General features: G+C 42.8%; 1 protein-coding gene across 1 annotated transcript in view; it reads left to right on the forward strand.

Moving 5' to 3' along the window:
* The window catches only part of INTS4 (integrator complex subunit 4), a 106,762-nt gene extending 94,314 nt beyond the window's left edge, over window positions 1–12,448 (forward strand). Inside the window, exons 19-23 of the mRNA XM_032639557.1 lie at window positions 367–426; window positions 2,195–2,354; window positions 2,577–2,720; window positions 7,287–7,407; window positions 11,133–12,448. Coding sequence (XP_032495448.1) covers window positions 367–426; window positions 2,195–2,354; window positions 2,577–2,720; window positions 7,287–7,407; window positions 11,133–11,311 — 664 coding nt within the window. The 3' untranslated portion in view covers window positions 11,312–12,448. The remainder of the gene's footprint in view (window positions 1–366; window positions 427–2,194; window positions 2,355–2,576; window positions 2,721–7,286; window positions 7,408–11,132) is intronic.
* The last annotated feature ends 284 nt before the right edge of the window (window positions 12,449–12,732 follow it).

Here is a 12,732-nt window from a genome sequence, read left to right on the forward strand (position 1 = left end):
GCTGCAAGGACTCCTGCAGAGGAGGAATATGACATTGCACTGCCTGTAAGCTGTGCTTCTGTCCTATATCCTTACTGAATCTGGTGCCAAGTGTGGCCTGTGATAGTCTTTGATTTTGAATGTACATTGAGCCTAATGGGCACTGCAGTGTTTTAATTAGGTCTTGGGATCCTGGCAAATATTTCCCCCTAGGTCCATTAGGAGTCCTCTGTTTCTCTTACAGATAATTTTTATAGTATAATATGCTCATCGTCTTTTCTTGTGGGCTCAGGTTTCTGGAACTTTGGTCTTTACTCCTCAGTTCTCAGATTTCACAAGCAAATTACATGGGTTTTTCTTTGTTTTGTTGTTTTTTCTTTTCTACAGAGTTGACCCCTTATTTGGGATGTGTGAAAAATTTTTACAGGAAGTAGACTTTTTTCAGAGGTAAGTATTTCATCACCTTCTAGCTTATTAAATCTTGGTTATGTAAAGATCATACTTACAGGGAAAGAAGAGCAATCACAAGCCAGAATCTTTGGTTTAGCCCATGTAGCCAAGCTGTTATGATACATGCAGTGTGCCCTAATTTGTATACAGGTGGCTCTCAGTATCCATGGGTTCTGCATTCATGGATACGGAGGGTTCGACTGTATTATTCCATTTTATATAAAGGACTTGAGCATCCGTGGATTTTGGTATTTGCAAGGGGTCCTGGAACCAATCCACCACAGATACTGAGAGATAACTGTATTTTCTTTACTGGTATATAAACTTCTTAGGTTAGCTAAACATACAACATAATAATAAAAACGTTAGGAATTTTTTTGATTCAGCACTCAGCTGGGCCAGAAAAAGACAAATATTATGTGAGAAAACTCAAACTCTTGTTGAAAAATCACAACTTGTCTATTTTTCTTCACCATTGATCTTAAACTTGCATATTTCTGTCTAATCTACAAAAATTGTTCCATCATTCTATAGGTAGCTTTTATTTTGTAGCATAGATATGTTTTCTCAGGATTCATTATGAAGTAAATCAGCTAAAACATATGCAGTCGATGAGTGGAAGGGTTGGTGAAACAGTGGGGGTCGAGGTAATGACCTTGACTGTGACCTGTGGTATGCTGGTGATATAATACTGGGAAGAAGGCATTTATAGGATTTTAAAATCTAATATTTATTAAGTCTAATATTTCATTTTTTCAATCCTTGCTTCTACCCCCATGAACTTTACCAAACCTGACTCTACAGGTTTGTATGACTCTACACTTTTCAGGCTTTTTTCATTTGGGTAATGATGGCTTCCTATAGGGCTGAGTTGCAATACTACTCCTCACCAATAGGAGCTGCTCTCTAGTAAATGATACAATCTAGCTTGACTCTTTAGATCCTGACTTCAAATCTCTACGAAGTCCATGCCTTACTTTTGGTTTTAGATTTTTTTTTTTAATTGAAGTATAGTTGGTTTACAATGTTGTATATGTTTCTGGTATACAGCAAACTGATTTAGTTAGACATGGTTTTAGATTCTTTAAGGTGGAGAGTCTTGTTTTTGCACAGTTGGGTTGGAGAGATTTTTGGAAAGATGACAGCTCTGATTTGCCACAGATGAGGATCTGTTGTTAAGGGCTGCACATTCTTTCTTAATTCAGCCTCTGAGTCCCTATACTGATATCACCTCAGTGAAATATTTTTTGACTATCTCCTTCTACAAAGCAGAGTTCTGTGGAATCATTCAGAGCTGGGAGTAAGTTACTTAACTTTTTTTAAGCCTCAGTACAACATTATCCTCTCTGAATCTCAATGTTCCTATCAGTGATGCTCCATTAAGACAGGCTTTTTCTTCTCTTTTGCTCAGTATAATATCCCCAGTGTCTAGAATAGTACTTGGTAAGACCTAAAGACATATTTGTTATATTAATTAATGAATCTGTAATATGACAATAATAATTCTAACAATGCACAGGACTACTGGGAGGATTAAATAAGATAGTGTAAAACACTTAAGAGGATGCCTGGCATATATAGATATTTAATAAGCAAGGCTATTATGATGGTCATGTCACTACAGCATAATTACATAGGTGCATGGCTTTCCTCGGTAACCATGAACTCCTCCAGTTCATCACTTTTCCTACCTCAGGGCTTGGCAGAAGTTTGGGGCTCAGCCTGTGGTGAATGAATGCATAGTTGCTTCTGTTTGTTCCTTCAGGTGTTTCATCGCTGATCTGCCCCACCTGCAGGACAGCTTTGTGGACAAACTTCTTGACCTCATGCCCCGACTTATGACATCCAAACCTGCAGAAGTGGTCAAAATTCTACATACCATGCTGCGGCAGAGTACCTTCCTACACCTCCCCCTTCCAGAGCAGGTCAGTGTCTGTGTCATACCCCTTCAGGTGAAATCCATCCAGAGAGCATCCAAAACTGCTCATCTTGGTGATCTTTGACCAGTGGAGGAGCTGGGTTAGGGCCTTTCCTCTGATTGACTAACATGCGTCCACCCATTAGATAAGGAGACAGAAAGGCAAGGATCATGTTTTGTTACCCAGAGATGACCTGGCTTTAGAATCGTATTTTCTTCTTGCTTACAGATCCACAAAGCCTCAGCCACCATTATTGAGCCAGCGGGCGAATCAGACAACCCTTTGCGGTTTACCTCTGGGTTGGTGGTGGCCCTGGATGTCGATGCAACCCTGGAACATGTTCAGGATCCTCAGAGCACTGTGAAGGTCCAGGTCTGTCAGGTTTTGGTTCCCATGGAGCTTCTAAACTGACTTTGTGTTGGAACTTTTAACTTTAGCACCCCTGTAATCTCTACCTGAGGGACAGAAACTGGGGAGAAAGAAGAGATAAGTTTTTATGGACAAGAGCCTGGGCGTGAATCCCAGCTCTACTGCTGAGTATGGTCTGGAGGAAGTTAACTTTAAACTCTGAACCTTAGATTCTGCAACTGACAAATAGGAATAGTTGACATTGAAATGAAGTGATGTGTATAAAGTTCCTGGTCCTCAGTAAGGGTTCACTAAATGACAGGGCCGCTTCTATTCTTATAACGTGAAGTTAAGACTTGGTCTTTTCAGGGCTATAAGCAAACTGTAATAAGTCCTTTTCCATCTGTAGGTGGGTCAGCTTGGTGAATACAGTTTATGGGTGGGAAAAAGTAGTCACTAGGGAGTATTCTTTCCAAGTTAGATAGATGTACTAGAGAGACAGGAGAGATGCAGTATAGACACAAAGCAATTTAACAGTCAGTAGTTAAGCCCCACTAAGAGTTCTACCCATTTACACCCCCTCCCTCCCTCCCTCCCTCCCTCCCTCCCTCCCTTCCATCCATCCATGCTTACTCTATTGCACATGCTAAGTGCTAGGCAAGCATGTCAGAATTCGTGCCCTGAGGATGCTTAGTTTCAGTGAGAGACAGACAAATGGACAGGCAGTTGTCAAACAGAAGTTCAGTCATCAGTTCCAACAGGCACAGGATGAATTAAGAATGTTATGGCCTCTTATTAAATCCTGATTGCTCACACAACATAGATCTAACTTTGGGAGCCACTTGCAACACTGCCTCCTGAAATGAGACCTAACTTTTTAAATAACCTGACCTATTCTCAAGACTAAGAGACTGGGACTTCCCTGGTGGTGCAGTGGATAAGACTCCGCGCTCCCAATGCAGGGGGCCCGCGTTTGATCCCTGGTCAGGGAACTAGATCCCACATGCATGCCGCAACTAAGAGTTCACGTGCCTCAACTAGGGAGCCGCTTGCCGCAACCAAGGAGCCCGCCTGCCGCAACTAAGTGTTACTGAGTTCAAGCTCGCTCTGCTCACTGCACTACAGGCCAGTGAATCGGGAGATGAGGTGTTGAGACAAGGAATACGACTTTATTCGGAAAGCCGGCAGACCAAGAATATGGCACACTAGTGTCTCTGAAAAACCATCTTACCTGGGTTTGGATGCCAGTTTCTTTTATAGAACAGAGAGGGGGAGGAGGTGAGGAAGTAAAGTAAAAAGGCCATAAGTTTTGCAAATGTCCCCTGGAATGGCTAGCCTCAGGGAGGGGATGTGTTAATTTCTTCTTTCTTGCAGCCACCCACAGGTGGACAGGGTCAGGATGCTTCCCCCAACAAAGGCACTTTGGTTTAACATTCAAGCAGAGGGACAGGGTTCCCCGAGGCAGGGCGTTATGTATAGACAGTATCCTTTTAGTGAACAACAGCAGGAAAGCAAAGGTTAAAGTAAAAGAAACAGGTCCAACATGTAGCCAGATTTGGCTCTTCTCTGTTACATAAGGAGCCCACGTACGGCAACTAAGGAGCCCGCGAGCCGCAACTAAGACCCAGCACAACCAACCAACCAACCAACGAAATAAATAAAGAAAATAAAGATTAAAAAAAAAAAAAAAAAAGAAAGACTAAGAGACTGGTTCAGTGAGATAATGGACCGATCTACCGACTTAGCTTCTGGATTGTGAAGCTTCTTAGAAGTTTCAAAGGCAGGAATGAAGGGGAACATAATACACCACCCCAAAATAAGCCTTTTTGGCCTAAGGATTATTTTGGAATGATTATTTTTGAGAGGCTGTAGACTGGAAACAGAGTAGAATTGCCCTTTTGTGAGGGAAATTTACATTTATAAGGGAAATCTCCATTTGTAAGGTATCTTCCTCTCGGTACCAGAAAGGGAAGCAAGACTAAATCTCTAGAAATTCATCAGTGAAGACTATGCCAACTTAAATTTGCATAACACTCGTACCCTTGATTATTGTGTTTTACCTGATAACCTCCCATAACAGGCTCCCTTCCTCTTCAACATCTTTCTTTTGTTTTTAGCTGAATATGGTATTTAAGGTGATGGCTTGGTTAGTTTCAGGGAGTTACTCAGTTTTCCTAGGTCTCTTCCTTATATAGAGGAGACATATTTGTTATTAACTTCTATTTGTTTTTCTCCTGTTAATCTGCCTTTTATTATAGCAGGGTCTCAGCCAAGAACCAAGAAGGGTAGAGGGGAAATTAATTTTTCTCCCCTACAGGGTTATTTCCAGTTTTGGCTACTATAAAAACATTCTGCAATATACTTAAAAAAAAAAAAAATATATATATATATATATACACACGCACATATACATATGTGTGTATATATACATATATGTGTGTGTGTGTGTGTGTGTGTGTGTATATATATATATATATATATATAAAATAAAGAATACTATGGAGAAGCCCTTAATTTGTAGAGTGTGACTAAGGAAGAGAAAGACTTTGTGGAGATACTGTTACATGGATGAGATAAAGGATGATTAAGAGCAAAGGATAGAGGTATTCCAAGCAGAAGGACTATGAATAAAAGTTAGGGATGCAAGCACCTGCAGTAAGTACAGGAAAATAGCCTGGGGCAGGCAGGGTCGGCTTCCTGGAAGAGAGTCAGGATGAATCAGGCCCTGAAGACGGTTAATATTTACCTATGGTGACAGTAGAGGAAAAAAATCTTCTGGCTTCCCAGCAGGAATTATTAGAAATCATGAGACCTACAGAGAACTAACTCTGAGCTGCAGTTTTATTGGACGGCAGTTTTTTGTTTGTTGGTTTGTTTTCCCCTGTCTACCGAAAAAAAATGCACAACGTAGAATTTGAGAGTTACGTTTTTTTTGGCAGATGTTCTTAGATTGCAGGTATAGATTGTTGCAAGCCTGGGAGACAGCATCTCAGATAAATGCTGAGAAAACTGTTCCAAAGAGGAAGGGGGAAACCAGGATATATAGGAGTTTTTGCAACACCACCAGGTAGCCGGAACAAAAGACTACTGTTAATAAAAGAAAACTAGATATCTCAAGTTAAGGAATTTGGCACTTTTCTACATAAGGGAAGATGCAAGAGTCTGGACTCATTGAAATCATTCCTTTGATATGCACCTCAGCTCTCTGGGGCCAGTATCCTGTGTTTCCTCTTTCCGAGTTTCCTCAAGCTGCACAATTCAGGGTGGCTGCAGTCTGATGACTGCGGTCATTCCTTGTTTCCTTCCTCAGTTCCCTCAGGGCTCACTGCTGGAGGGCGGCTGCGGTTGCTGATGGCCCAAAATCCTTTGTTTACTGATGTGGTGGGCAATGTTTTATTACTCAGCCCCAAAGTTAGTGGTTCTCCACCCTAGCTGCACTTTAGAATTATACAGAAAGTGTTAAAAAGTACTGATGCACGGGGCCTCAGCCTACACCAGTTAAATCAGAATCCTGAGAGTAGGGCCCATGACTACCAGTATTTTTTATTTAAGAGCTCATAGGTGATTCTAACGTGCAGCCCGGGTTGAGAACCCCTGTTTCACATTGTCCCTGGAAAAAGTTCACTGACCAATTGAGCATAAATGAGATTGCAGGTATAGATTATTTAAGGATCACCTGCTACACTCTACTGAAAGATTACCTTCAGGGTAGCTCTACTACATGCATGGTCAGACTGTTTAGATACCTCTGCAGGCTGGGAGATGGGGAACTCGCTGCTTAGTCATGGGACAGCTCTGACAGTAGGAAAGCATTGTCCAGTTCAGCTACCATGCCCCAACACTTCCGGACAGATGAGATTATGGGGCAGGTGGGCTGAGACATGCCTCCCCAGAGTTTCAAACTTGAAAGACCTGTGTGGTCCCTACTTTACCCCTATCAGTGTATTCCCATAGCCCAGGACCTATGTGTTTGTAGGATATGCTTCATTTGTTCATTTAGCTCATTTGTACACTGTGCAGTATATAATAATAGGCCCTCTACACAGATAGCTGTGAGGTCCCCTTGGGTGTTGAGGAGAGCTCTTTGGCAGGTTGTAAGATTTGAAGAACTGGCCAGGGATTTGAGCACTGAGCACTGTCTCTGTAGAAAGAGACAGATAAACAGCTTCCTAGCTGCTTATGATCTAGTGGAGAGTTACAGAATTATTCTTAATCCTTGGTAGTTGGTGATGGATCCTGGGCCATGATATGATTTGGAGCCAGAGGAAGGAGAGTCATCCTGATGGGGGTGTCTGAGAAGGCTTTTCACATCAGGATTAATATTTTAACCTATCCATGTACTTAATAGAGGCACTTTATTCCTGTCCCTCATTCACCATGAATTCAGGAAACATTTATCACATACTGCTTTGTACTGGGGAGGGGGTAGAGAGATTTCGACAGTGTTGTCCTCCCCTCCAGGAGCAGTTTTGTATGAAGGGTAGTGTCTTCTTTTCCTCCTGTTTTGGGGTTCACAGCAGATGTCACCAGCAATTCTGTTAAAAGCTCATGGCTCTTCTGCCTCTTTTTCTCATTGCTGTCACCTCTTAGGTCTCATATCCAGATGGCCAAGCTCAGATGATCCACCCTAAGCCGGCAGACTTTCGGAATCCCGGCCCAGGGCGGCACCGGCTTATCACTCAGGTGTACCTCTCCCACACTGCCTGGACAGGTAAAGAGTCAGTGGGCCAAGGCTTTTTTTTTTTTGTAGTTTGAAAAATACGTGATTGAACCAGGCCTGCTGAGGGTTGAACTTGATTCTTAAGGAGCCTGAAAGCAGTAGAATGGAGTCTCATTGAAAGAACTGTGGGCTGGACACCAGGAGACTATTTTCTTATCCTAACACTGCCACTGACTTGCTGTGTACACTTGGACAAGCTACTCTCCCTTCTGAATCTGTTTCCTCACCTTTCAAATTAAGATAACAATTCTTTACTACTTAATTCTGAGGACTATTCTGTCTGGAAATTAAAGTTTTATATTTCTTACCAGAAATTTAAAATCACTCTTTTTTGTATATGAACAATACGGTTCATTCCCCCAGAACAAGTAAAATGACAACTGTTCTTGCCTTCCCTTCCCACATGGGCTGGTTTGTGCGATAATGCAAAGTAAGGTGATCTATTCCTATTTTACCCTCCCATACAGCAACTGAGAAGAACCTTGATAATTTGAGAAAAGACATGGAGGTTACATAAGTATTTTTCTTTCATTTGTAAAGAATAAAACGAGAGAATACAAGTGCAATGGCATTACACTTCCAAAGCCTGTAAGGCTGCTTTGGAAACTGAAAAAGACTCAGTCTGCAGAACCTAAAATGTGGGAGAGAATTGGCCTCGGTGGTGTTGCCTAAGTCATTGAAGGTGATTCAGAAGCATGGTTGTTACTGGAGAAGGTGTTCAATACCACCAAATCTGGTTTATTTTAGAAATAGGTGGACGCCTTCTGGAATTTTATTTCACTGTATTTTTGAATACATGAGTAACTGTTTATTGCCATTATTAATGGTTTTCCTCTGTCAAGGGTGTTAGGCAGGTATAGATGACTTTATAAAGTTTTCACAAAGAGGAAGTGGTGCTGTTGAGTGTCAGGGCAGCCCCTTCGGGGGTCCAGCGGGCCTGGCAAAATTGAGGGAGCAGATCCAGCAATGCTTGTACAGAGAATCTGCCTCCCTGAGTGTCCCTCAATCCATATCCTTGCTGCCTGGAATGTTCTGCACTGTTTGCCACAGTGCAAGTCCACAGAAACGTAGAGTTCCTTATTTTAATCTCTTGTGGTGAAGGGAGGGAAATGCTGTGGGACGGGGTTGTTTTACAGGGTTAAGACTGAGGGAAGCAAAACAACATGTTAGAGCTCAGAAGAGCTTGAAAGGTTTTGAGGGGCATATTGACTTGCCCCTGGTCACACAGCATGTCATTGCCTGAACCAGGCCTACAATTCGGGCTGTCCTGAACCTGAAGAATTGTAATTCATCCAGGATCACCTCCTCTGAGAGGTTGCTACCTAGTCACAATTACAAATATCTATTTTAATTCTCTGCTCAGCACTTATTAGTGTCAGATGTTTTCTCATTTGTTTATTGACTTTCTCTCCAATTAGAATGTAGGCTCCTTGAGAACAGGGAACTTGCTCGTCATCTTTAACCTCTGTGTCCCTAGTGCCTGAGATGGAGTAGGTGCTCAACAAATAATGAAAACTGAATATAGGATTTTAAATTTGCAATTAAAATTCATTTAATTCTTAGACAACTTTGTGTTGGGAATTAGTATTCTGCTCTTAATTTTGTAGATGCATAAGTGAAGGCCCATGTAACTGAATAGTAATGGTACTGGGGCTGGCACACAGATTTCCTAACTCCTAAATCCCTTGTTTTTTTCACTGTACCATCCTCCCATCTGACCTGGGACACTAAAGTGAAAATGTGTTCTCATTCTGAAGGTGCCAGCACCTCTTCCTCCTAATCCAGGAGATGGTGCCTGGTATTGGTAAGGGGTCCTCCATCTAATCCCTCAGCTCCCTACCAAGGGCCTCTCCCTTGGGAGACAGAATGCTGCCAGGTCGCAAGGTTTTAGTCACATAGACGAGTTTCCAAATTCTGCCTTACTTGCTGTGTGATCCTGAGAAAGTTATTTAACCTCTCTATCTCATTTTCCTTTAAGATTGGAGTAATAATATATACCTCATAAAGACATATTCTTCCAAGCATGATAAATAGGTTGCATGATTTGTCCCAGATGATCTTTTGTCTCTTTTTCCCACTGTCTTTTCCCTCTTGTTTCTTCTCCCTGCTCCCTTCCGCTGCTGGCAGTGGCTTGAATTGCCACTCTTCCCACGTGCTGGTGAGAAAAGGCATAATGACCAGATGGAGTTTAGTCCTCTGACCTGGGTTTAGTCCTCTGACCTTACCAGTATTTGGCTCCTGAAAGTGCTATGAGAGCCAGGGCTAGATTGTGGTTTAGGGGTTGGCAATAGCCATCTAGGACAAGAAAGGAGAGCATAGTGGGAGAGCTGATACTGGAGCCTAGTACCAGAAAGCAGTGCTAGTTTCATTACAGATACACTCCAGGCTGGTAAAAGGCCGCATGTGAAAAGGTGATGCTGAGGTTGGTTGCTCTCTGGGGTTGGCTAGGTTGCTCTGGTTGCCTGCCAGCCTTTTCCTTCCTGGAGGACAGCAATCTAGTCTGTATTCTGATCCCTAGGGAGAAGTCTGGAAGTAACCAGGAACACATCTGGGAAGGCATTGAGAAGTCCTGGGACCTCTGCCCTTGTTCATTTAGATCCATCCAGCCCTCATTCCTGCCCTGTAAACCTCTTAGCCTTGGGCTCATCTTTAATACTTACACCTTTCACGAGATTACCCGGTCACACAAAATCAAGGAGGACACCCAAGCTAGCGGTGTTCTTGGCCTCTGCACTTGCCCTTAGGTTTTTCTGAAATCCTCTCCCCCTTCTTTATGGAAGTCACATGGTGAATAGAAAGATTAGTTGCTTCAATTTATGAACTAAGCTCAAATTCTGTCACTGGTGTGGATTTGGGTAGTCACTTAGAACCTCTCAGAGTCTTGGGACTTTTTTGGGATTGTGACAGTTTTTCTTTCATGGTGTGGCAGGGTAAGAACTCTTGGAGTTATGTGCTTGGCACAGAGCAGGTGTTCCATTCCAAAGCATTCCTGAGCTCCCTCCTCAGTACTTCTTACGGACTCGAGTGTGCACTGTGCTCCATTGCAACTGTCTCTGCCTCCTCAGCCAAACAGCAATTTGAGGGAGGTCTTATTTATTTTTGCTGGGGCCTGCCACATGAAGACACCAGATCAGTATTGTAATGTCATGTTGTGAAAGAACGGAAGGTTCAGTGACGTGATTTTAGGTCCCTGAAATATATTCCTGTTCAGTAGTGAGAGTTTTCTGTCCGAACTATTTCCTTAATGGAAGGCTTCCTCTCCGCTAATGCAGTAGAGTCCACTGTGCATGTAGCCCTCAGGCCTGAGATCAGCTGTGCAGAAAGGCATGATTATCTGGGTACAAGAATTGGCCACATGCATGTACTTTGTGACCCTCTGTCTTGAGGCTGGAAGGCCTCTGTGGAAGAGGCCTTTTTAGCTTGCTCTCCGAACATCTCAGCAGCATGGCTCTGAGCTGCTGGGAGCCCAAGAGACGGGAGGAGGAGGTAGCCGTGGCAGAGAAGCAGCAGTACATCTGCAGGCTTAGGAACAGCCTCACAACATTCAGGCTGGAAAAGTGTTTTTGTATGCTGATGTGGGAAAGGAGGGATGCAGACAGATGAAGAAATGTTCTTGAAACCCTACTGCTTCTATCTTTGATGTTGCTTTTACTTGATATTTCATCCCAATTCCTAGGCGTTGCCCCATCAGAGGATTTTTGTCTTTTTCTTCCTAGAACCGTGCCAGGTGGAAGTGAGACTGCTGCTGGCCTACAACTCCAGTTCACGCATTCCAAAATCCCCCTGGATTGAGGGCGGTGAGATGTCATCCCAGGTGGAAACCAGCATCGAGGGCACCATCCCCTTCAGCAAGTCTGTAAAAGTTTACATAATGCCCAAACCCGCAAGGCGCTGAGTCACAAGTAGTCTTTACAGCCGTGGCCTAGAAGGCCCTTCTTGGGGTCAGAGTGAGCCAGAAGCCTGGAGCATTTCACCTGGACATGGTATATAGGCATAAGGAAGAACATGTGACCCTTATAGTCTTATCTGGTATCAAACATTGGATAAATTATTTTGCATTAAGAAAACAAAAACCTTCAAGTCTATCCCATCCCCCACCCCCTACCTCCCTAGCCTTGCCCCCAGTAAAGTTGAGACACCAAGCTGTTCTAGTTCCTGGTCCTTAAAGAAATCTGTGTGGCTATAGGTTCAACATTTATACCGCAGGCCTACATTCTTTGGGTGTGAAACAAAAAGATCCAATTTTCTAGCCCCTTCCAAAGAACCAGTTATTGGAGCCATAATCTTATTTCTTAAAGCAATAGTCTGTTTGCCAGGGCCAACTCCAAAGCAGCTTTCACAGCTGTACTTTTTCACCACCGACAGTTCCTGAAGGGCCCTAGACTTTCGTTATCTTGCTGAGAGTCTCCTTCCTTAACTCAGGCAATAGCTGGCCAAGGACTGAATGAACAGCTGAAGAATGAATCACTTTCATCCCTCAGGGAAATTCTTGATCTTGCCTGCCGTTATCCTTAGAACAAAAATATGAGAGAAGGGCCATATTTTACAAAAGAAACCAGGATTATGGGAAAGAGGGACGTAGTGTAAGAAACAAAGTCATTTCCCACTACTTCTCTGATGACTCCAGCGTTGGAGCTGCGTGTGAGCTGAAGGTGCAGCAGGGGTCTAAGAACAGTAAAGGCTCCAGAGATGTGAACCACGTGAGGGCCTGTGCTATGTTCTTTACCTGTCATTTTATCCTTGCAACAGCCAAGTGAGACTAAGAGGTTAAGTCACTGGTAGGAAAACTGTAATAACACCTTTACTCGTTCAAATCCAAGATGATTCCAAGGCCTGAGCTATACCATATGGAAAAGAACCTTCAAATTTTCTCTCTGTGCCTCAGTTTTTTCATCTGTAAAACAGAGGTAATTATACCTTAAGTGTTGTTGAATGGGTTTAATTAAATAATGCTTGGCAAATCTTCTGTGGCCAGTCTTGATCATATTTGGTACTTGGAAAGCTAATAAAAATAATAAGAGCATACAATTACTCAGAGGCAGAGCTGGAATTTGAATTCAAGCATGTTTGACTTTTGGTTTAATATACCTAATGTGTGCCCAGCAGTGTTGTAAGCCATTTACATGAATTAACTCATTTAATCCTCAAAACTACCCTATGAAGTAGGTACTGTTACATTTATTCTATAAACAAGGCAGTTGAAGTTCAGAGAACTTAAACCAGGATTATGAGAAAGAGGGATCCACTATAAGAAATAATTGTGAACTACATCTCTGATGACTACAGTGTTGGAGCTGCCTAGTTGGCCTAGGACAC

The sequence above is a fragment of the Phocoena sinus genome, chromosome 8 (assembly GCF_008692025.1).
Source record: "Phocoena sinus isolate mPhoSin1 chromosome 8, mPhoSin1.pri, whole genome shotgun sequence".
Lineage (NCBI taxonomy): Eukaryota > Metazoa > Chordata > Mammalia > Artiodactyla > Phocoenidae > Phocoena > Phocoena sinus.